The sequence below is a fragment of the Phascolarctos cinereus genome, unplaced genomic scaffold (assembly GCF_003287225.1).
Source record: "Phascolarctos cinereus isolate Bilbo 61053 unplaced genomic scaffold, phaCin_HiC Scaffold_726;HRSCAF=1367, whole genome shotgun sequence".
Classification (NCBI taxonomy): Eukaryota; Metazoa; Chordata; class Mammalia; order Diprotodontia; family Phascolarctidae; genus Phascolarctos; species Phascolarctos cinereus.
Window position 1 is genome coordinate 320660167 of NW_027556098.1, and position 24612 is coordinate 320684778.

Genomic DNA, 24612 nt, shown 5'->3' on the forward strand with positions numbered 1-24612 from the left:
ACCCCTGATGGGGGTCATCTAACCTCTGCTTGAACATGTCCAGTGACGGGGAGCTCACTACTTAACAAAGCAGACTGTTTTATTTTGGACAGATTTTTTTTCTTCATGAGTGACAAAAGAAGCGGGTAAGTAGATTATGGAAAGTGACAGGTTGGAGGAGGGAGGGGAAGAGGAGAAAAACTTTCTTGACTATGTTTTGTGGTCTTTGGGAGCTTGTTTAGTGATGCTAGATATGGGTTTCAACTGTTTTCTCTTCCACCTTGAGTGAAAATATCTCTAGTCAATCAATGAGCCTGTGTTCTTGGCTGCTAGAGAGATATAAATTGTTCAAGGGAAATAGCCCTGAAGTTGGAATCGGAGGAGCTGTGTTGGAATACCCTCTCTGCTGCTAACCACTGCCCCGTGAGACCTTCAGCAAGTCATTTCTTTCTCTGGGTCTCAGCATCTGTAACTGAACAGCAACTGAAAAGGGTTGGAACAGGTCAGGAACAGGTAACTAGGGAAAAATGAACAGGATGTGGCTGCAGAGGCACAATGAATGAAGCACTGAACGTGGAGTCAGGAAGCTCTGAGTTCAAATCCAACCTTAGACACTTTGCTACCTGTCTGATCTTGGGTAAGTCATTTAACTTTTGTCTACCTCAGTTTCCTCAAGTGTAAAAGGAGGATAATAAGGGCAACTGCCTCCCAGGGTTGTTGTGAGGATCAAATGAGATATTTGCAAAGTGCCTTGCAAACCTTAAAGTGCTATATAAATGATAATAATTATTATAAGAGCAGTGAAATTTAGAGATTGTGGTCAACTCATGTACTCCCTTAGTTCCTGAGCTTAGCACCTAGTTAGCAGCAACAGTTAGTAGAAATAGGAAGCTACGAGATGGAACTTACAGAAGGATGAAATTTTTGAGGGTTTGAAATGACCAGAAGTGTGAATTGCATAGGCTTAAGAATCTTCCATTAAGGAAACTTCCTTTACTAATGCAGATTGGTTCCTGTTCTATAACATAGTCTTACTGAGTTGTCTGGAGGGTGCTGAAAGGCCAATTGGTTACTTGTCCAAGGTTCTACAACCTGCATGTTACAGAGACCAGCTCTTTATCCCTTATATCACAGTCTTTCTGTGAATTATTATTACAAGGATCTTTGTGGTCCATGCCTCCTGAATGGTACAGACATCTCCAATGGTGACCTTGGTGGTTAAAAAGTGAAGTCCACATTGAATGGAGATCCAAGTACGATTGACTAAAGAGTTTACCTTGGGAAAGAACATTTTCTGGGATCGGTGCCAACATCAGTAGGATGTCTCCTTTTGTCCTAAAGATGTAATCAACCCTTCTGGAATGCTTGGAGGTCAGTCTGTGTACTGTAACTCATACTTTGGGGAGTGGACAGAAGCAGCTGATGTAGTAGACCAAGATCTGAGTTCTGGACCCAGAGCCATAATTGACTTTCTCTGTGGCTTCAGACTAATCCTATTATCTCTCTCTCTGTGGTCCAGTTTCTCTATGAGTCAAATGGTTTAATAATTTCTGCTCCCCTCCCCACTCACCAGAGCTATTGTGAAAGAAAAATGAAGTAATAAAAGATATCCTAGAATTATAGAATCTCAGGTTTGGAAGAAATCTTAGAGGTCTCATCTTAGAAGTTCAACCCAGTGGATGTTCTAACATCCCCAGCAAGTGGCCCACCCACCTGCCTCTCTTTCAGGACTTGCAGTGATGGAGAGCTCCCTACCCCAAGGAGATATTGGAAACCTTTAATCTCATGTCCAATGCTAAGAGAGTTTCTGTTCTATTGAGCTGAAATCTGCCTCCCCAGTGGCTCCCCCATCTGCCCCATTGCTCCTGATTCTGCCCTTTGAGGCCAAGAGGAACAAATCTAATTCCTCTTTCATATGACCACCCACCAGATACTTGCAGACAGTGGTCTTATTCCCCTTACTACATATTATACACATAAAAAGTACCAGTAAAGGAGATTTTGTTTTTAGCCAAGGTTCTAGCTAATATTGGGATGCTTGTGGGCACAAAGGGAGGATTGGCAGCTGGTCCTGAGGGATTATTCAAGGTAGTCTGTGAATCACTTGTATGTGGCTGTATTCTACTGAGGGCATGTCAGCCAGGGTAATGGGCATAGGTAGGGTTAGCCATTTGTGTGTGAAGCTTTTAAATAAGTGGAAGGATTTATTTTTTATTTTTATTTTTTATAGAACTCAGCTGAAGGCATGTTAAGATAATCCTAACCTCTGAAGTAGGCTTCCCCAGCGGCACCATGGGAGAGAGAAAGGCAGAATGGTATAATTAATAACAGTAACTCTGATTTCTATAGCACTTTCCAGGTTTCTAAAGCATTTACTTTACAATAACTCTATCAGGTAGATAGGGCCAGCATTATTAACCCCATTTCACAGTTGAGAAACCTGAGGTTCAGAGATTTCCCTGGGGTCACACAGCAACTGATTATCTGAATTAAGACTTAAATTCTACTCTCCTTAATGTAAAGCCAGTATTTTGTTCCTGATACAAGATAGGAATCAAAGAATTTCAAAGCTAGGAGCCATCTCAGAGGCCCACCTGTCCAATTTGTGCCTGAAAGAGATCCCCTATCCAACATAGTGGCCAGGTGTGGTAGTGCTCACCTGTAACCCCTGCTACTGGGGAGGCTGAGGCTAGTGGATGGCATGAGCTTGGAGCTCTGAGCTACAGTGGGCAAAAAGCCTTTTGGGTGGCAGAACAATTTATACAATAACATCATAGAGGAAAGCAACTAAGAAGACTTCAGGGTGCTGATCAGTGAAATGACTGATTGTGATTTCAGAGGACCAATGAGAAAACGTTGTACCCATTCCTCACAATGAGGCGATGAATCAATGTGACATGATTTCAGGCATGGCTAACATGGGTTTGGTTTTTTTTTTGCTTGACTATGCATATTTGATAAAAGAGTTGTATTGGTTTTTCTTTTATTTTAACGTGTATGTGTATGTGGGGACTTTAGGTAAAGGGGGGTTCTCCATAGTTACCAAAATGCAAACAAAAAATAAGAAAAGTAAGAAAAGAGGATCATAAAAGAATTTTTAAAAAAATGTGTGGAAGAAAACAGAAGAAAAGCTCAGCAGGAAACCCAGACAAGCTGAACAACTTTGAAAATAACATGTAGGATTTATTAAATACTTGGAGATAGAATTAAGCTGTCAGTAGCACTGATTCTTTGCTACCTGTGCTCTCCTGTTCTGCTTTCCATATGGAAATGCTTGTGTGATTTGGTGCTTAAATTCAGAATGAAAACAACAACAACAACTAAAAATGAGAGGTTTAGACTAGATCTCTAAGGTCTATTCCAGCTTTAAATCTCTGATCATATGACTTGGATTCCTGTGTGATCATGGGAAAGTCACAAGAGTTCTCTGAGCCTCAGTTTCCTCATCTGTAAAATCAGGATAACATCTATAGTACCTACCTCAGAGAATTGTTATGAAGCTTTAAAAAAATCATGCATAACAAGTGTTTTTCAACCATTTCACACCAGTAGTTTCCTTGACCTGGTAAGGAAACCCCCTTTGTCAATGCAGATGGGCACCTTGTCTGTACCTTATGGCCTTGGGAGCTGCCTTGGATGCAGACAGGGGTGGGGTTTAAGTGTTCAACAAGAACCATTCCTCAGAGTGACTGGCCCAGAGTCACATGGCCTCTATCCATGAGAGAGGTGGGAATCCATGATTAGCTTTTTGCCTCTTTTTGTATTCCCAGCATTGAGCCCGGGGTCTGGCACATAGTAGGTGCTTAATAAATGTTTATTGACTGACTAATGGACAACTCTCTATCCATTTTGCCTTGCTGCTTACAACAAGAACAATAACAATGGGAGGAGGAAGCATAATAATGAATGTCAGTGCTGGGTTAGTAAGATCCTGCCTCAAACACTAAATGTATGTCTGTGGACAAGGCACTTAAACATCTCCCTGCCTCAGTTTTCTTATCTGTAAAATAAAACAATAATGACATGCACATCACAAGTTGTGGGGGGAGCAAATAAAATGCACACACATACATACATGCACACACATGTATATGGTATGATTATATATGTGTGTGTATATACACACACACACATACACACACACACATATGAAAATTAGGTGGCACAGTGCTGGGTCTGGAATCAAGAAGACCTGAGTTCAAACCTGGCCTCAGACGCTTACTAGCTGTGTGACCCTGGACAAGTCACTTAACCTTTTTTGCCTCAGTTTCCTTATCTGTAAAATGAGCTAGAGAAGGTAATGGTAAACTAATTCAGTATCTTTGCCAAGAAAACATGAAATGGAGTCATGAAGAGTAGGATAACAACTAAAAATGACTAAGGAGCGACATATACACACACATACATATATGTGTTTTAAGTCATTTGATTGACTTGCTATATAGTGATATACACACACATACACACACACACACACACACATATATATATAGTTCGCAGAGCAAACCTTAATGCACTATATAAATATTAACTATTATTATTATTAATTATTATTATTTAAACTCAGTGATTCCTGGTGTTCTCTGGGCCCTGCTCATTGTATCATCTGAAGCTTATTAGTGAAAGGTGACATGTTATTCTGGGCAGCTAGGTGGCGCAGTGTGTACAGTGTTAGGCCTGGAGTCAGGAAGACTCAGGTTTAAATCCAGCCTCAGACATTTACTAGCTAGCTGTGTGACCCTAGGCAAGTCAATTAACTGTGCCTCAGTTCCTTCATCTGTAAAATGAGTTGGAGAAGGACATGGCAAATGACTCTGCAACAACAACCTCATTCAACATATTCATAATAATTAATAATAATAGCTAGCATTATTTATTTTAATGCTTTAAGGTTTACAAAGCACTTTACACATATTTTATCACTTTATCCTCACAACCTTGGGAGGTAGGTGCTGTTATTATTTCCGTTTTGCAGATGAGGAAATTTGATGCAAACAGAAAAGTTAAGTGACTTATCCAGAATCAGACAGGTAAATGGTAATTGACTTAGACTGGATTTAAACTCAGGTCTTTCTGACTCCAGGTCCAATGCTCTGTCCATTGTGTGACATAGCTGCCTCTATGTTCATAGAACATGGGACATCAGAGCTAGAAAGACTTGCAAATGTAGAATATTAGAATATTAAAAGTTAGAATTGGTAATGACCTTAGGCTAGATAGTATCAGAGTTGAAAGGGGTCTTAGGACATAAAGCTTCAGAATGTGGGCTATAGAATGTCAGAACTGGAAGGGACTTAAAAACATAGACTGTGAGAGTATATGTAGGGGGTGGGGGGCAAGAGAACCTTAGAATGTCAGAGTTGGGAGGGCCCTTAGAATGTAGAATTTTAGAATTACGAGGAACTTTGGAGATCACCTAGTCTTCCTGCCTCATTTTAAAGCTGAGTAAAATGATGACCGGACAGAAATGACTTGCCCAAGATCCTGAGCTGAGGCAAGGAGTAAGCAAGATAGGCAACCATTTAATTATAACATCCAAGGTTGTGTTGGAAGTGAATGAGAGACATTTAAAGCGTGGCCTTTATAAAAATAATTCCCTATATCTTTGACACTAGAAGGCTCTGCTCTCCCTGGTTTATAGATAGTCGTTTTGTGGGAAGTCAAGTGACCCATATCTCATTGAAGGCTCAGAGCCTTTAGTGGACAGTGACATTGCATGGAGGAGTTGGAACTCGATGGATGGGTAAGATTTGGATGGGGAGGGAGTTGGGAGTTTGTACTGTAGCCATGTTAGTCACCAGTACAGACCACTTGGCATGGGGACACTGGAGAAGGGAAAGGGGTCCAGCCATACTTTCTCCACATGTAGCAGTTAGCTTCTTTTGCTCATCCTTCACACTAATTTCATCCCATAGAGTTACAGTGGGAAGAACATCATCCTTGCTATGCTTCGAGGCACCATATTGGGAATGGATAGAGAGATAGAAACAACCTAGTTCCTGCTCTCAAGAAGCTCACAAGCAAAGGTAGGATGCAATGAGTACATAAAAAAGCATGTGATGCCAGGTTGACTGTGGTTAAGGGGAAGGAGAGACCCAAAGTAATAAACTGCGTTTATTCTGAGTTCATTGGCCATTTTGTGTTGCTTTCATTTATGTTATTATAGCGATTGTGTATATTGTTCTGGTTCTACTTACTCTGCTCTGAATCAGTTCCTACAAGTCTTCTCATGTTTCTCTGACCTCTTTGTGATTGTTTTTTTTGGTGGCATAGTAATATCCCACTACATTCACATACCATAGTTTGTTCCACCATTCCTCAATTGATGGGCAGTCATTTTGCTTTCAGTCTTTTGCCGCCACCAAAGCACTGTTATTAATATTTTGGTGTATATGAGACCTTTTATGTTGTCTGTGACTTCCTTGGAGCTCATGCCCAGTAGTGGAATCTCCGGGCCAAAGGGTGTGAAAAACTTAGTGACTTCTCATGTAGTTCCTTTGGGGTCTGTTGATTACTGATTGTGATGTTTGGTGGGGGGGTGGTAGAAGGAGGGGATCTCTTGCTGCAGCCCCAGCGAGGAGCAGCTATGGACAAGATCCTGGAAGCTGTGATGGTATCTTCCTACCCCACCAACGTGAAGCAAGGGCTGGCACGGAGGGTGATCGAGGCGGCAAAGCAACCCATGGACAGTGCGCAGTGCTGGGCCATGCTGGAGCTGTCCACCAAGCTCTTCCTGGTGGGCGACACCAAGTTCAAGCGGGAGATCGGGCAGGAGGTCCTGGAGGTCTATGGCCGATACCACCTAGAGGCCTTCCTGGAGTTCTTTAATGCCCATTTCCTCCTGACTCTGCTCCAGGAAGGCTATGGGACCCCAGGCCACCCCAGCCCCTATGTGCTGGATTTCGTCCAGCTGGGTCTGCAGTTCATCCCGGAGGGCCCGGTGGCCGAGGGTGTCTTTGCCTTGCTCCGCCTAGAAGTCCTGAGAAAGGTGTGTGAACGGCCTGGGCCCAGGCAATGTGCCAAGGTGGCTCGCCTCCTGGGCCAGTACCCACGCTGCATTCCAGATGGCAGACACCGGCTGCTCTTCTGCCAGCAGCTGGTCCGCTGCGTCGGGCAATTCCAGTGCCTGGCAGAGGGAGAGGAGGGCATTGTGGAGTTCTTGAGCCATGTGAATCGAGTGAGTGGGCTCTTGCCTAAAATTTGGAGGGCTCAAGCCTCATCCATCCTGCCATCCCTAAAGGAGCTGTTTGCCATCATCTCCTCCACAGGTACTCAGGGTGGGGGGAGGGTTTGTGGAGAGAGGACTGGTCAGTGGGCACAGGAAGCCATATGTGTCTTGATATTAAATATATACTGGAGAATGTCAGAGCTATATAGGACTCCTCTAGTCTAGCTTCCTCCCATCTTGTCATTTTACAGATATGGAAACTGAGGTTCAGGGAAGTGTGGAACATCTTTTTCCAAGTTCATATAGCTTGCTTGTTCTGAGACTAGGACCCGAATCTCTTAACTAGGGTCAGGGCTCTTTCTATACTGCCACTCACAAGTAGACAAATGTGACCTTGCTCACACTTCCCCACACATACGCATGGAGGGGCACACATGTGCCTTTGTGGACCATCACACATGTCTGAGAGCATTTTTGATGATGGAGTGAGGTCCAGAATGATGATTTCATTAGCCTGGGGAATTTCTAGTGTAGAAACTCCTTCCACCAATCAATGCAGATTAGCAAATAACTGTTATCAATCAATTAATAAGCATTTATTCAGTGCTTACTTTGTACCAGGCACTGTGCTAAATTCTGGGGATACAAAGTAAGGCAAAAACAGTATCTACCTTCAAGGAGCTCACAGCCTAATGGAGGAGACTTTTAAAAAAAAACCATATAAATAAACACAGACAAGATGGAAAATAGGTCTCCTGAGGAAGGTGAGAATTGTCTGGGGCACTGAGAAGTTAATGCATGATCCCCAAACTAGTTATGTGTCAGAGTTAAGACCTGAACCCAGGTCTTTCTGATGCCAAGGCTGGCCCCCTGCCCACTTCATCAAGCTGCTTCTCTTGAGAGCCACATGGACTTGTGTGTAAACATATTTAGTATTCATATATGTGTAAAGACATGTATGTGTGTGAGTACCCTATCTAAAATATGAAATTCTTTATAGCCTCTCCTCTGATTGGATGTCAGGTGGTCCAATCCTATCCACACTAGCTGTATGATCCCAGGCAAGTCATGCTTTGCCCACCGCTCATCGCTTCTTCTACTGATTCTCCTGCTCTACATCTTGTGGGTGTATTATTCTCCTTATTAGCCCAGAAGCTCATCGAGGCCAGGGAACACATCATTTTTTTATCCCCAATGCTAAATACAGGGTTTTGCACTTGATAAGTGTTTGTTGAAATGAATGGTAAGCATTCTGCTTCCAGGGAGGGCCACAGCCCTAGCTAAAATTCCAGGGCTTCTGAAAGGGGCTTTCTTCCTGATTACCACGCTAGCTCTTTTTCAGATAGAATTCTGCCCTCATTCTGCTTCAGCCTTCTGCCTCACAGAAGCCAAGGGTTGTTCCTGGCAACATGGGGAAAATGGAAGGGATGATGCTTGGGTGTTAGCCAAATCCTATTTTTGCCTCATTAGCTGTATGAACCTAGGCAAGTCTTTGCTCTTTTTTGAACCTGAGTTTCCTCACCAGTAATATAGTGGATAGACAGACAGACAGACAGATATTTATTAAGCCTTTACTGTATGCTAGGCACTGTGTTAAGTACTGGGGATAAAAATAAAAGAAAGCAAGACAGTCCCTGCCCTCAAGGAGCTTACATTCTAATGGGCAAAGACAACACATAAAGAGAGCTTGAAGGGAGAAGGGATGTTGGAGGCATGGGTTGGAGATAGCCAAGAAGTGATATGGGAGCCTGGATAAGGTGAAAGTTCCCCTGTCCAAACTCAGGGCAGTTCCAGGAGTAGAGGGAGGGAGGGAGTGAGGAGTAGGTGACTTGTTTGGAAAATGACGTGCATGATAACCCTTTCACTGTCTGACTCACAGGGTTGTTGTGAGGCAAAAGTGCTTAGTAAGCCTTAAAGTTAATGACCTTGAAGGTCATCCTTGTTGTTGTTCCTGACAAAGTAGAGTCAATCTGAATTATTCATTCAGCAAAGCTTCTAGCCTCAGCTCTCGCTAACCAAGGGAGGCTCATGAAGAAGGAAACAGGCCCAGGCTCTGGCCTGTCCCCATTGCCCGTTGGTCAGTGTCCGCCGCTCGCAGTGCACACAGTCTGATGTGGACATGGAGGGAGGCACACCCCAATATAACTCATGTGTAGTTAGAACAGAGACACAACACCAGCATGCACGCACAGCACATGCAAATTGATGGCTACGTGTGCATGCGTGCGCGCACGCGCGCACACACACACACACACACATGCACACACAAGTTACATAATCCACTCAAGTCAAGCTATGCCAATCAACCTGTATTAAGGGCTTAATGTGTTGGCATTGTTCTAAGCACCAGGGAAGCAAAGAAAGGCAAACACACAGATAAACACACACCACACATAAATATAAGTTTGACACACATATGCAAAACCAAAGCCCATACAAACAGGCATATATGCAAGCATACACGTAGATACTCAATTTGCTGACCTGCTTTCAAGGAGTAGCAGCCCTTTCTGTGTCTGTACATGGGGTGTGTGTGTGCGTCACTATAGATACATAGTCATAAAGCATATCCTTATGCTACACCCACTTCCACAGTCCAGTTCTCTCTCATCTATATCCCTGAGGTTTACTTTCTCTGCAGTCGTGAGGGAGGTAGGTAGAATACTGCACTAGGAGTCAGGAAAAACAAGTTGGACTTCTGCCTTAGAACCTTACTATCTCAGTTTCCTCATCTGTAAAGTGGGGATAATAATAGCACCTACCTCCCAGGGCTGTCAAGCAGCTCAAATAGGATAACACATGTGAAATGCTTTGCAAACCTTTCAGCATTATCAAAATGCTAGCTATTATTGTTGTTATTAATTTGGAGGTAGGTAAAATTTCTCTTCGGTTCCCTCCCTCGAAGGCCTGCTTAAGCCCCTTCATACCTCTCCAAGCCATCCCCCAACCACATCCTCTGCTCACCAGGGCCCACCCTCTATATACGCCTCCTCAAGCCTGGCTCTCAGCCAGCAATCATTGAGATGGAAATTTGGCAGGTCCTGTGCTTATACCCAGTGACAGCCACTCTTATAGCCTGTGCAAGGGTGATTATTCCCACCTTACAGATGAGATAACTGAAGTTCCCACAAGTTATAGGTCATAGAGGTAGAGCTGGGAGAGACCTCAGAGGCCACTCAATACAACTTCCACATTTCACAGATGAGAAAACGGGCCCTGAGAGGTTGACTTGCTCAGGATCACATAGCCAGTGAGTACCTGAGGTGATATTCAAACCCAGGTCGTCTTAGCTGCAAGTCCCTCTCTCCATCCCAAGTCTCTTGGTTCCAAATGCAATACTCTTTCCTCTGTTCCCCCCACCGACACCCCCCACCACTGCTTCTTATATAATAACTGTTTGCATAAGTGTTTGACAGTCTGCAAGGTGCTGGGTATCCTTTTAGAGGGAACAAGACGGAGGCCTAGAAGATAAGCTTTGGTATATGAATAAGTGGTATGCCTTGTGATTCAGTGCTGTGAGAGCTTCATCTGTTAAGCTGGATTAGATGACCTCAAAGATCCTTTTCAGCTGTGTGACATTCTATGTCCCAGGCTCGTCCTAGCTCTGAAATTTTATGTTCTAAGGCACCTCCTAGCTCTAATATACCATGTTCTAAGTGCCCTCCCAGTTCTGACATTCTATGTTCTAAGTCCCCTCCTAGCTCTAATATACCATGTTCTAAGGGTCCTCTCAGTTCTGACATTCTCTGTTCTAAGGGCCCTCCCAGTTCTGACATTATGTGTTCTAAGGCCTCTCCTAGCCCTGACATTCTGTTTCAGGATTCCTTTAAACTCCATCTTTCTATGACCCTGATTAAGCTTTGTATGTATATATAACCTCAGTATAGTTGGTGAGGAGGATAGGAGGAGACATTGGGTTTGTAGCCTAGCTCCTCTTGAAGGAGGAGGCTACTGTAGATGCCAGGTACTCTTTAATTCAATTTAATAAGCATGTATTAAGTAGGTACTGCAGGCAAGGCATTCATTGAATTGGGGGTGAAAGACCCAAAGACAGAAATGGAAAAGGGTCTTCATCCTCTAGGAGCTTGCACTCCGCCTGGCTTGCCTTGAGGTTTTCTTTTTTCTGTCAGTGGGGGTTGGGGAGCAAAGTGGGGAACGGGCTAAGGGTCTGGGTGGATGTCTTTGCCTCAGCCCCATTTAGCTCTGGTTTCTGCGTTGTTCCCCAGAGGAGCAGGAGCCTCCCTCCAATGCCCTGGCCAGCGTTGTCCAGTATGTGCCTCTAGAGCTTATGGACGGGGTGATCAGAAACCTCACGAATGATGATAGCATCACAGATGCCCAGATGATGACAGCTATCAGCAGGTAGGAGACAGCAGCAGGGAAGAGGGGACTGCTTCACCAACCCTGAGGAACAGGGAGGGCTTTCTGAGCTTTGGTAGGGGATGGGGGCAGAGGAGAAGGGGAGAAGACAAAGAGGAGGGCAGGGTTTTTTTCTCTTGGCAGGTAGCCCCAGGAGAACCAGGTACTAGTCACAACTCTGTCACTTACTGGTTGTATAACCTTGGGCAAGTCACTTTTCCTCTCTAGGACTCAGTTTCCCCTTCTGTAAAACGAGTTGACACCAGATGATCCTTAAGATCCCTTCTACCACTAATATTCTTGGGGTTCATGATTCTATTTTGTCCCTCTGCTGTGAGGCCAGTGTGTGATACAGAACTTCTCACTGGCGCACGCTTAGCTAAGACTAGATTCTGATGAAGCCTTCTCTACAGCCTTCCTAATACAGAATGGACTGCTTCGTAGAATAGTGAGACTACCATTTCTCAAGGTCTTCAAGCAGAAGACAGATGACCACTTATCAGGATAATATAGAAATTCCTTTTTAGACATGAGTTAAACTAGATGCTTTCTGAGATTCCTTTAAGCTCTGTGATTCTGGAGAAGAGTACTAGGCCTTTCCTGATCCTTTCTTTCTGTCCCCCCATCTCTATTGTTCTTTAGGGCCTTCCCTCCTCTAGGCTAATGAGCTTGTGATGTTTGTCATAGCAAGAACATGTCCTTTTATATTAAGGGGATTTGTTCTGTGAAGTTTGGATTCAGGCAGAGGGTTACACTTGAGGATCTAGAGGACCGCATATGGCCTTGAGGCCTCAGGTTCCTCACTCCTGGTATAGAACTTGAATCAAAGACTACATATTGTGGTTTTCTACCAAATGACTTATTATACAAATAGTCACTGATGACTTACCTTTGCATAACATATTCAAAATGATAATGAAGTATGCATTGTAGGATTTGAATTTTAAAAAAAACCTACCAAGGTACGATCTAATATTTTTCTCAGTAAACTTCAGTTATTATCAGTCATTCCTTAATTTCTCCTGTTTTAAAGAGAATTTGTTGACTCTTCTTCTCACTAGTAATTCTGAAACTTAGCTTTTATTCTGCTGCTGACTCTTTGCCCTAAAACTTATGTCTGACAGTTTTCTACCAAATAACAAGAAAGACTTTAGGTCTCCTTGTCCTGTTCTTTGTATTTTTTCTCTTTCATGAGCAGAACAGAAAGATCAGATAACTGCCATAACACGTATATTACAACTAGAACAACAAAGACAACGGGCAATGATGACATACAAATTTATGAAATGTTCAATGTTGTTTAAACTTGGTGTCCATGGGGCCTTTCTTTTCTGCCTTTGATCTCCTTGGAGTATGTGGCTTACAGTGGGAACATTGGTTCAACCACCTTTTCTTGCATAGTTCTAAATTATTTTCCAGAATGATTGGACCAATTCACAGCTCTACCAGCAGTAAAATCTTCCTCCAGGCCACCCCTTAATATTGACTGTTGTCATTTTTTTCTTTGGCAATTTGCCAAGTGAACAAAACCCCAGAATTGCTTTAATTTGAATTTCTCTTATGATCAGTGACTTGGATCATTTAAAAAAATATGGTCATAGCTAGCTTGAAATTCTTCTTTTGAAAACTGATTCACATCCTTTGACTGCTTGTGTTCTGGACAATATCTCTTCTTCTTACATATTTATGTAAGATATAACACATTTATATCTTTATATTTATATGACATATTCATATAAGATTCTGTCTTTGATAGCAGACTTTTATTAGTAACATTTTATACAAAATTGTGTTTTTTCTCCACTTAGTAATTTCTCTTTTTATTTTAGCTGCTTTGATTTGATTCATGCAAAAGCCTTTTAATTTTATGTCATCAAAACTGTCTTTTGTGATCTCTCTTCTTTGCTTAGAAATTCTTCCTGTAGCCATATTTTGAAAGCTATCTTTTGATTTCTTTTCATCTTTTATATCTTTTTAAATATTTTTCATATTTCTAAGAGGCAGCATGGCATAGTGGCTACAGAGCTGGCCACAGGGTCCAGTACCACCTCTGTGAGACCCTGGACAAGTCACTTTACCTTTGTCTACCTCAGTTCCCTTCTCTGTAAAATGGGGATAATAGTAACACCTATTTCCCAGGTTGTGATGAGGATTAAATGAGACAGAGTCTAGAGGTATGCAGGAGGGAGGACTCACTTCTAATGGGGGTGAGAGTAAGAGGAGCTATTTAACTATATATGTTATATTATTTGATCCTTATAAGCCAGGGTTATGGATACTCCAGATGTTTTTATCACTATTTTTTAAACGTATTTTTACATTAGTCATGTTGTAAAGAAGAATTAGGGTCAATAGGAGGAACCACAAGAAAGAAGAAACAAAACAAAACAAAACAGAAGGAAAAAAAGAGCAAATGGTATGCTTCGATCTTCATTCCGACTCCATAGTTCTTTCTCTGGATAGCATTTTCCATCATGAGACTTTTGGAGATGTCTCAAATCCTTGCACTGCTGAGAAGAGCTAAGTCTATCAAAGTTAGTCATCTCACAACATTGCTGTTACTGTGTACAATGTTCTCCGTTTCTGCTCTCTTCACTCAGTATCAGTCCATACAAGTCTTTCCAGGTTTTTCTGAAGTCTGCCTGGTCATCATTTCTTATTGCACAAAAGTATTCCATTACATTGATATACCACAACTTGTTCAACTATTCCCCAGTTGATGGGCATCCCCTCAATTTCCAATTCTTTGCCACCACAGAAAGAACTGCTATAAATATTTTTGTGCTATTGCTGGGTCAAAGGGTATGCACATTTTTATAGCCCTTTGGGCATGGTTCCAAATTGCTCTCCAGAATGGTTAGATCAGTTCATAACTCCACCAACAGTGCATTAGTGTTCCAATTTTCTCACATCTTCTCCAACATTTATCATTTTCCTATTTTGTCATGCGAACCAATCTGATAGGCGTGATGTGGTACCTCAGAGTTGTTTTGATTTGTGTTTCTATAATCAGTAGTGATTTATTATCACCATTTTATAGAGAAGGAGATAGAAGGCGAGAGAGTTTATGACTTGCCTGTGATAACACAGCTAGCAAGTCTTGGAGGTCAGATTTGTATCCAGGTATCTCCCTGACTCCTGACTTCTTTCTACTGTACCACAGAATCAAAGCAGTGCCTTCATGGATAGTTAAGTTTTTAATAAATAGAGATAGAGAAAATAAGGAATATAATGTGAGCAAAAGCAGGGAGGTAGCAAAAGCAGGATGTCTTTGGGGAATAGCAAATAGTCTAGTTTAACTGAAATGTGTGAGGAGAAATTCTGGAGGTGACCCTAGAGATGTAAACTAGGCACAGGCTTGAACGCCAGAATGGTTCCAGTGCACCCCACCTCACGGTCAAGTGCCCACCCCTGCCCCTGGCTGTTTTTCTCTTCCAGCCTGGTTGTCTCATCGAATCATCAAGCTGGAAAAGACATCAGAGGTCACCTAGCTCATTCTTTCTCCCCATGCAAAAATCTGATTTGCAGCATCATTATTGATAAGGGGGATGGGGTTGGGGAGTCAGAGTCTATCTGAACCCTTCCAAAGACAGGGAGCTGACCACCTCAGCCATCTGATTATTGAGAAGTTCTTTGCATTGATTGAAATCTGCCTCCCTGCAACTGCCGCTGATTTTAGTTCCATTTCGTTAAATCTAGCAAACATTTATTAATCACCTGCTGTATGAAGAACCCCATGGTGGGCTTCCAGGTCCTCAGACTATGACTGGCACACCATGAAGAATAGGAAAGGACTCATAAGGGTCAAAGGCTGTGGCTTACCTTGTAACAAAGAATCCTAACCCAGCATTTGGGTCTGTTTGTGCTTAAGTCCTCAGTAGGATCTTGAAGCCCACATACGGAGCATAGGAAAAGCCCTCCAGGGGAACAGAGCCCTCAGAGCCTCATTACTCTGCCACAGAGAGATCTCACCTGGCTCTCTTGTCCTCAGTCAGCTCTGCATTAGGAAAATCAGTTTAGCAATCACCAACCAGTGTTAGTTTTGCTTTTATAAGCTAGTTACAAGTAACCTTAGAATGGGAGAGAGGAAGATATCTTTGGTAAGGTTAGTCACAAGAGCTGCTACCCTTTTGCTTTCATAGTTCATTTGCATTGCCTTCCCAATTAAGCTAACATAGACACTGAGGAAGACTAAAAGCTTAGCTAAGGTGTGGTCCTTGCCCCATGGAGCTTATAGCCTAAGAGCTTTGCCCCACAAGAGGCCAAGCAGAAGTAAATCTGCTCCACACAGCAGCCCTTCCGATCCCAGTATGTCCCTCCCCACATCTTCTTCTTCCACACCTTCTCTTCTTTAGCTTTGACATCCCATGGGACTGTTGGTCCTGATGTAGCCCCTCCCCAGCCTGGTCATTTTCCCAGGCATGTGCTCATCCATGGCCTTCTAAAATGTGTCCTCTTTCTCCCTACTCCTTCCCCAAGCTGGGGCCTGAGTAGGGATGAGGATTTCTCCAGGTAGAGTGGAGGCACATGTACCTGACCCTGCAAGGACTGATGGTAGATACTGAGTCTTCATTCCCCTAATGAGGCTCAAGGGGCTGCCCATGCTTGGTTTCATCCTGAACTTTATCTAAGAGCTGGAAGGACTAAAAATAGAAGCCCCAGCTCAGCAGCCCCTCTTCTTCCGGATGCTAGAGAGAGGCAGAATGGATTCCTCAGGCCTCTGGGGAAATAGAGTGATCTCCCTCCCTCCCCTTCTCTTCCATTCCCCTAGAAAAGTAATTAAGGTTGGTCAGGGGCTGAGATGCAAAGTTTGAGAAAATGCACTAAAAGCTACTGGCATGGGTCCAAAGTCAAGCCAGACTACCCCCAGAGATGAGAGCAAGGAATAGGGAGAAGGGAGAGGTCAGCATAGGAGAAGGAGGAATGATGAACAGTGAGTCAGAACCAGGGCCTGAGGCTGGGCTTAGCCCTGAATCTGGCTTGGGGTCCTATCCCTCAATGGTCATGCCTGCCTTGGGCTAGCAGAAGAGAACCCTATCAAGGGCCTTTGGGTACGAAAGGAAGGAAGAACCAGGTAGGGACCAGTGAAGCAAGGCCCTATTTGTCACCTGTCTAGAATTTTAGAAGCACAGAATCTTAGTAACCTAGAATCATAGACTTGTAGGACATCAGAAACATTCATTGTCCTTTAGAAACAGACTTGTAGATTCTTGGAATCTTACGAACTTAGAAAATCTTAGAAAAACAAACAAAAACAGACTTTGCAGACCTTGAAGCGCCATAGGAATGTGAGTTGTTATAATTAGGAACTTTAGAACAGTCACTGACTCTTAGAAACATACTTATGGTCAGAGACTCTTAGAAGCCTAGAAAGTCAGTATTTACCAAGCACTGTGGGCCAAGTACTACAATAGGCACTAGAGATAAAAAGACCAAAATGAAATAATCCCTGCCCTCCAGGAGCTCACATTCTATCAGGGAAATACTGTGTGCACATAGAGATGTATAAAAAAATGTACAAAGCAATATGTGGATTCTTGGAAACTTGGAATCTTAAAATAATAGAATTTCATAGCTGAAAGGGACTTCAGAGGCCATCTAGACCTGACTCTTACCCAGGGAAGGAATGTCTTATAGAGCAGGGCTTCTTAAACTTTTTCCATTCGCTACCCCTTTTCCCATTTTGGCAGTGTTCAATGGCGTTGCATGCACAGTGCAAAGTGCACATGCTTTGTGTTCAATACCAAGGCTACTGTAAAGTTGTGGGATGCAGCACGGATAAGTGCTGCCAGAAACACCTTGGATTCATTATGCATTTGATTTTGAATTAATTTTTGGTTGTTGCACATTCAGAAACCTTTTACTGTTGCCAGATTTTTCACAACTCCATATGAGATCGCGACACACAGTTTAAGAAGCGTTGTAATAATCTAGAGAGATGGTCTTCTGGTCTTTGTTTGAATACCTCCAGTGTTGAGATAGTTGCTATGGCAAGAGGCAGCTTGTTAGAATCATAGATTTAGAGCCAAAAGGGACCTCAGGGGTCATCTAGTCCAGCCCACATTTTGCAGATGGAAACTGAAGCCATAGAGGTTAGATGACTTGGCCAATGGTCACACAAGCTGTTAAGTAGCAGAGCTAAGATTTGACCCCAATCCCCTTGATTCTAAATCCAGTACTCTTTCCAGGCCCTATACTGACTCTCTAGAAGACCCATTGGTCAGTATTCTTGAACAACGGCTTTGCACAAAGCCAAATAAAACAAATGGTCTGCACCCTCAGGAAGCTTGTGTTCTTCCTGGGGAGAAAAAGAATCAAAATTACTTCTTATACCATCAGTCCATTAGTCCACAAATATTTATTAAAAGGCTATTTCATTTGTTCAACCAGGAAAAAAGACAGAGTATATGATATAAAGGAGAACATTCTAGATTGGGAGTCAGGAACGCTGGGTTCTAGTCCTAACTTTGCCACTAACTCCCTGTTAACGTTGAACTGGTCCCTTCCCTTCTATGGGCCTCAGCTTCCTCATCTATAAAATGAATTCTTAACTTTTTTTTGTCATAGACCTCTTTGGCAGAGAAGCCTATGGATTCCTTCTCAGAATTATTTTTTTAGATGCAGAAAATAAAATACATGGGATTACAAAGGAAACCAACTACATTAAAATATATAAAATATTTAAATTTTAAACAGTTTGTTTTTAAATTTTTATATTTTAATGTACTTAAATAAATATATTTATTATATATTTGAAAGAAAATTTAAACCCTAGGTGATGAACTCCAGGTTAAGAATCCCTGAACCAGATGATCTCTATGGTCCTTTCATCTCTAACTGGTGCATCTTATATCTATTTTGAGTTCCTATTGTGTGCTAAACTCTGTTGCTGAAATAATTGGGTCATAGAATTTTAGGGCTAGAAGGGACCTTACATATCAACTAGCTAATAAAATAAAATAAAATAAACTGAATCAGGAAAACAGTACACTTTGACTATCTAAGTGGAAGAACAACAGCAAAACAAGATTGAATGTTGTTTCATTATAAATGACAAAGCCTGGCCTCAGAGAAGAGATATATAAGAAGGCATTTCCGCCCTCTACCTCCTCCCCCCACACTTCTTTGCAGAGGTGGGGGACTGTCAGTGTGGAACACTGCCTGTACCTAAGACATTTTTGACATGTCAGTTACTTTGCTAAAACTTTTTCTTTCCCTCTCTTTTATTCTTAATTACACAGGATGGCACTCTGGGAAGGGTGGGAGAAGAGCTACAATGGGAAATGAAAGTGACCTGAAAACAAAAGATATTAACACAAATTTATTTTTTAAAAATCTACTAGTCCAACCTCCCACAATTTACACAAGAAGAAACTGATGCCCAGAGAGGGGAAGCGGCTTGCCTAGGGCTGCACAGTGAGTTAATGGCTGAGCCAAGACTAGAGGTCAGGTCTTCTGACTCCTAATCTAATATTTGCTTGTGCATTACAACATGGGAGGTACAAGATGATTTAGACACTAACCCTGCCTTCAAGAAGCTCACAGCCCACTATGGGAGATAAGACATGGACACAGAGAAGTATGATTGAAGGCGGGCTAAAATTATTAAGTGCCTGGTGTATGTAGAGCACTGTTGGGTACTAGGGGAGAGTAAGATAAAGTAGTGTACATCCTATGGGAAATGGACGGGGGGAGAGCTCTCTTCTGCTTAGGGGGATCAGGGAAGGCTCCAGCTATGGGGTACCACAAGCTAGATACTATCTGTAATGACCCCAGTAGTAATATCAGCAATAGCGCACATTTGCTTAGTTTATAAAGCGCTACCTTCCTATCACCTCTTTTAGGGATGGTCCCCATTTTGCAGATGAGGAAACTGGGGCTCAGAGTGGGTTAGTTGATTTGCAGTGCTGGAACCAGGATTTTAACCCCAGCCTTGGTGTCGAATCTCATGCTCTCTCTGCTGTATCGTGCTGCAGAAACTGGTTTCCCGGGGGCTAAGAGCATGTATTGGGATGACCAAGCCTCTCTCAGGGCACTGACCTGGAAGATTGGGACCTGGCATGGTGAGGAGCTGGCAATAGTGGGGTGCTGTGTGACCTCTTCAGTGGGCCTGGACTCTGGAGTTTGGGGTTTGGGGGAGGTGGCAAAGGGATGGAAGCCCGGCTGCAGAAGAGGACATAAGGGGTCAATCTAGACCAATGACCTTTAACCTGTTGGACTGGCCATAGAGTTGGAACTAACCATAGACCAAGTAGATGGCTATCTAGAAGATATTTGACCACTGACCTGTGCCTTTTTTTCTTTTCTTTTAATTTAAATTCTCCTAATTCTTTTAGGATGATCGACTGGGTATCTTGGCCCCTGGGAAAAAACATAGACAAATGGATCATCACGTTGCTAAAGGGCCTAGCAGCCGTTAAGAAGTTCAGCATTTTGATTGAAGTCTCTCTCTCCAAAATAGAGAAGGTCAGCACCCATTCTAAACTCCCTCTTAGGACCTGGGGCAAAAATCCCACTACAAGGGGCCTGGGGAAAACTAGAGCTACTGGAAGAAATGGACGTGGCCTTGACAGGCTCCATCCCTAGTGGGGACTTGTGTGGTTTAGTGAGAAGAGTACTGGGAGTCAGGAGACAGGCCCCCTAACTCACTATGTGATTTGGGGCAAATCATTTCCCTGGGTCTTTCTCACCTTTGAAATGAGGAGGTTGGGTTAAATGATCTCTAAATTCCCTTACAGTTCTCATACTGTATGACCTAAGGTTCCTCCCAGTTCTCACATTCTCTGTTCTAAGGTCCCTCCCAGCTCTAACATTGTGGGTTCTAAGGTCCCTCCCAGCTCTGACATTGTGCGTTGTAAGGTCTCTCCCAGCTCTGACATTGTATGTTCTAAGTTCTGTCCCAGCTCTGACATTCTCTGTTCTAAGGTCCCTCCCAGCTCAGATATTTTGGGTACCAAAGCCCCTCCCAGTTCTGATATTCTCTGTTCTAAGGTCCCTCCCAGCTAAGACATTTTGGGTTCTAAAGCCCCTCCCAGCTTTGACATTCTCTGTTCTAAGGTCTCTCCCAGTTCTGACACTCTCTGTTCTAAGCTCCATCCCCACCCCAGCTCTGATGTTCCATGTTCTAAGGCCCCTTCCAGCTCTAACACTGTGTGTTCAGTGTTCTAACATTCTGTAGTCTAAGATTCCTTCACGTTCTAACATTCTATATTAGATTATATAGAAAAGCCTTTGCTCAGTATTGGGTATACAAAGATAAATATGGCATAGACCTATTCTGAAAGAACTTACAATCTAATGGGAAAGATATGTACACAAATAACTATAATACGAGAGAGAGAGAGAGAGATAAAGACAAAGGAAGGTTCTTCCCAGCTCTAACATTCTTTGTTCTATGCTCTCTTCCAGTTCTGACATTGTGTTTTAACAGTCTATATTCTAAGGTTTCATCTGTTCTAATATGCTCTGACTCTGTGAACCCTCCATTAAACAGCTGTGTGCACAGAGGCACCTTTGGCACTGAGGGGGAGGTGGAGACTAGTAAGATAAAGTCCACTCCTCACTCTCCGGACTTCTCCACCTCCCTGCCAGCAGCCTTCTCCACCCTGGGGATGCCTTCACCCTGCGGCTCTCTCTTCTGATTGGTGAGTCTCTGGTCCAGTCCACCATTTCATGAGGTGCCCAGGCCATGCTTACTTCACTGCTGACTCCGCTCCTTACTCTCCGGATTTCTTCACCTCCTCATCAGCAGCAGCCTTGTTCCCCTCTCTTCACCACTACCCCTCCTCCAGTTTTCCAGCTCCCCATTTTTGTAGTCTTCTTCCATTAGAGTGTAAGCTCCTCAAGGGTAAGGACTGACTTGTTTGCTTGTATTTGTATCTCCAGCTCTTAGCACACTGCCTGACACATAGTAAATGCTTAATAAATGCTTGTGTGCTTTCTCTCCCTCTCTCTCTCTCTCCCTCCCTCCCTCTCTCTCTCTCTCCCTCCCTCTCTCTCTCTCTCCCTATCTCTCTCTCTCTCTCCCTCCCTCTCTCTCTCTCCCCCTCTCCCTCTCTCTCTCCTTCCCTTTCCCTCTCTACTTCTTTCTTCCTTTTTCTTTCTTTTTTCTCTTTATTCATCCTCTCCTTCCTCTCCCCCTCTCCCTTTCTTTCTCTTTATTTCCTTTTCTTTATTTCTCTTTCTTTTTCTTCTTCCTCGGAAATTTCTTTTTCTTTCTCTCATCTATCTATCTATCTATCTAAACCCTCAGGGAGTTTACAGTTTAGTAGGGTAGTAAGGCTATAGACATGAACTTGGTTAGTTAGCTCCAGTATGAGCTAGGATGTGAAATAGTCTTTTAAAAGTGGGACTCATTATGAAAACTCTGAGAAAAGAGAGCCCTTTAAGCTAGGGCAGATCAGGGAAGGCTTCTTAGGAGTGGTGGCCAAAGTAGACTTATCTAGTACTGCACAGGGGCCATAGGGGCCTCAAGGTTAACAATTAAAAAGTGTTATATAGCAATTAGGTACAGGTTCAAAACAGGTGCTTACGTGTGGCATCCTGAAGATCATGTGGTCACCCCACCATTCCTGTCCCTTATTTCTGTCTAGGCCATCACTTAGATCAGTTTCATGCATAATCATCACATGTTACAACATATAAATAAGGATTCATATTCATGAATACCCCACGTTCTGTCAATGAGTCCTTATTTTTACTTTATCATGGAGGAATTTGACCACAGCCTCCATCTCCACACTGCGCAAGCTCTGCTAGGTTCTCCAAAGGTAGAAAGACTTTGGGGTCCTGCTACTGCCCATGCCTGTGATCCAAAGATTGAACTAGCTGAGTGTGGATACCAGGGGATCAAGGTTTTTGATTGTAACAATTCAAGAAGAAATAAAAGGTTTGGCATCATCACCAAGATAGGAGTAGTAGTAACACCAAGGAAATAATAATCTGACAACTGAGATGAAAGAACCTTCAGAGGGTATCAAATCCAGCCCACATCCATGCAGGAATCCCCTGTGCAGCCAGTGGTCCTCAAGCCTTCCAGTGATCAGGCGCAGCCCCACATTCATTCATTCCCTTTAAGGAAACCTCTAATTGTTAGGCAGTTAGGATAAAATTTCCATGTATTGAGCTTAAATCTCTCTCTCTACAACTTCTGCCCATTTGCCCTGGCATAGGAGAATTCCTCCTGAACACAGTTCCTTTTAATGTGCGCTAAGATTGTCTTAGCTTTTTTTTGGCTGCCATTACGACTCATATTGAGCTCAAGATCTTTTTCACAAGAACTGTTGTCTTGTAAAATTTTTGCAATTTTGTACTTTAGAGGCAGTGTAGTTTAGTGGGAGAAACCCCAGAGCTGGAGTCGGGAGAAGCCTCCATAGAAATCCTGTTCCTGACCCTTAGCTTCAAGGCCATGGGCAAGTCACATTGCCTCAGTTTCCTCATCTGTAAAATAGGGATAACAATACCTGTAATAATACTTCATAGGGTTACTGAGAGGACAAAATTGTATAATTCATGTAAAGTATTTTGTAAACCATAAACACTAGTCACTCCTGTTTTGCAATTGGGTTTTTTAACCTCAGGGTACTTTTTATTTATTATGAATAACTATCACATCTGACATATACTGTCTGTGTGATAAAGTCATTTATCATCTTTATGCTCCAGTCAGCTTTCCAAGACTGTAAGTTATAGACAAATTGCTAATCTATATTGTTGGAGCAAGTCACCATACCAGGAGTTCCCTACACCAATGAAATCATAGGCCTATAGATATTCTATCTGTCATCTATGTATCTATCTATTATCTATCTATCATCTATCTAGCTATCTTTCCATCTAGCTATCTATTGTCTATCTATCCATCTACCTATCTACCTATCTGTCATCCATCTTCATCTAGCTATCATCTACCTATCATCCATCCGTCTCTTTATTATATTCTAGGTGATTAAATATTATTAGATCTTATCTTTCTAACCTATAGAAATGTTTTTGCACCCTGATTCTGTCATCCAAGAGTTAGCTGTCCCTTCTAGCTTCTTGTCATCTGTAAGCTTGTTAGGTGCTCCATCTATACCATCTACAAGGCATTGATAAAAATATTGAGTGACAGAAGACCAAGAACAGATTCCTTGGAAACTTCATTTGTCTTCTCTTAAATTGACACCAACCCATTAGCTCCTATTCTTTAGGTCTCATTCAAATCTACCTAGATATAATCTCCTTTTGCCCATATCGCTGTGTCGTATCTATAGGAAGAGGATGAGACTCTTTGCTATATGCCAAGTTTATTATGTCTATGGCATTCCTGATCAAACAGTCTAGTAGCCCTGTCATAAAAGGAAATAAAACTAGTCTGACATGACCTATTTTTGATAAAGCCGTGCTAGCTCTTTGAGATTCCTACTGCCCTTTCTGAATATCCATACACAACTCTCCTTTAGTAATACTTCTTGGAATTTTGCTAGGAATTGAAGTCAGGCTCATCAGTCTATGGTTTTAAGACTCTATCTTCTTCCCTCTTTTTGAAAATGGGAACAGCATTTGCCTAGTTCTCATGACACTTTTCCCACTTCCAAGATTTTTCAGAGATCACCAACAGCAACTCAACGATCCTGTCTGCCAGTTCCTTTAGTATCCTGGGACATCGGTTGTCTGGACCTTATCTCTTGAATTCCATCTTGGATTCAACTCCCCATCCATCTTTTTTGTTCTCTCTTTTCCAGTTACAGCATTTCTGCACAGAGAAAATAAAAACATAATAAGAGTTGAGTGGTTCTACTGATTCTCTCTCCATCTGTGGTCAAATTCCCATCCACCTTGAACAATGATGGTCCTAGCCTCCCTTTGATCTTGTTTTAGCTTTCTTCTGAGAGTTTAGCTTATTCTGAGCTCTGGTGCTTCTGATGTTAATCTTATAGTACTTACCACTCCTTTGTATTCATTTTCAGTTACTAGCCCTTGCTTTCATTTTCTATACACATCTTTACAAAATCTAAATTGACCAATGAATTAATTTCCTGTGCATCTGTGTCAATCTCGTTAATTTTTCCCCTTTTTTTCTGTTTGGAATAATTTCTTTTCCTGCCTTTGGAATTTTATTCTTG

General features: G+C 42.5%; 1 protein-coding gene across 1 annotated transcript in view; it reads left to right on the forward strand.

Moving 5' to 3' along the window:
- The first annotated feature begins 6 nt into the window (after nt 1–6).
- The window catches only part of USP35 (ubiquitin specific peptidase 35), a 65408-nt gene continuing 40802 nt past the window's right edge, over nt 7–24612 (forward strand). The window contains exons 1-5 of the mRNA XM_078156940.1: nt 7–125; nt 5895–6005; nt 6525–7247; nt 11374–11509; nt 19843–19972. Of these exons, the coding sequence (XP_078013066.1) occupies nt 6566–7247; nt 11374–11509; nt 19843–19972 (948 nt within the window). The 5' untranslated portion in view covers nt 7–125; nt 5895–6005; nt 6525–6565. The remainder of the gene's footprint in view (nt 126–5894; nt 6006–6524; nt 7248–11373; nt 11510–19842; nt 19973–24612) is intronic.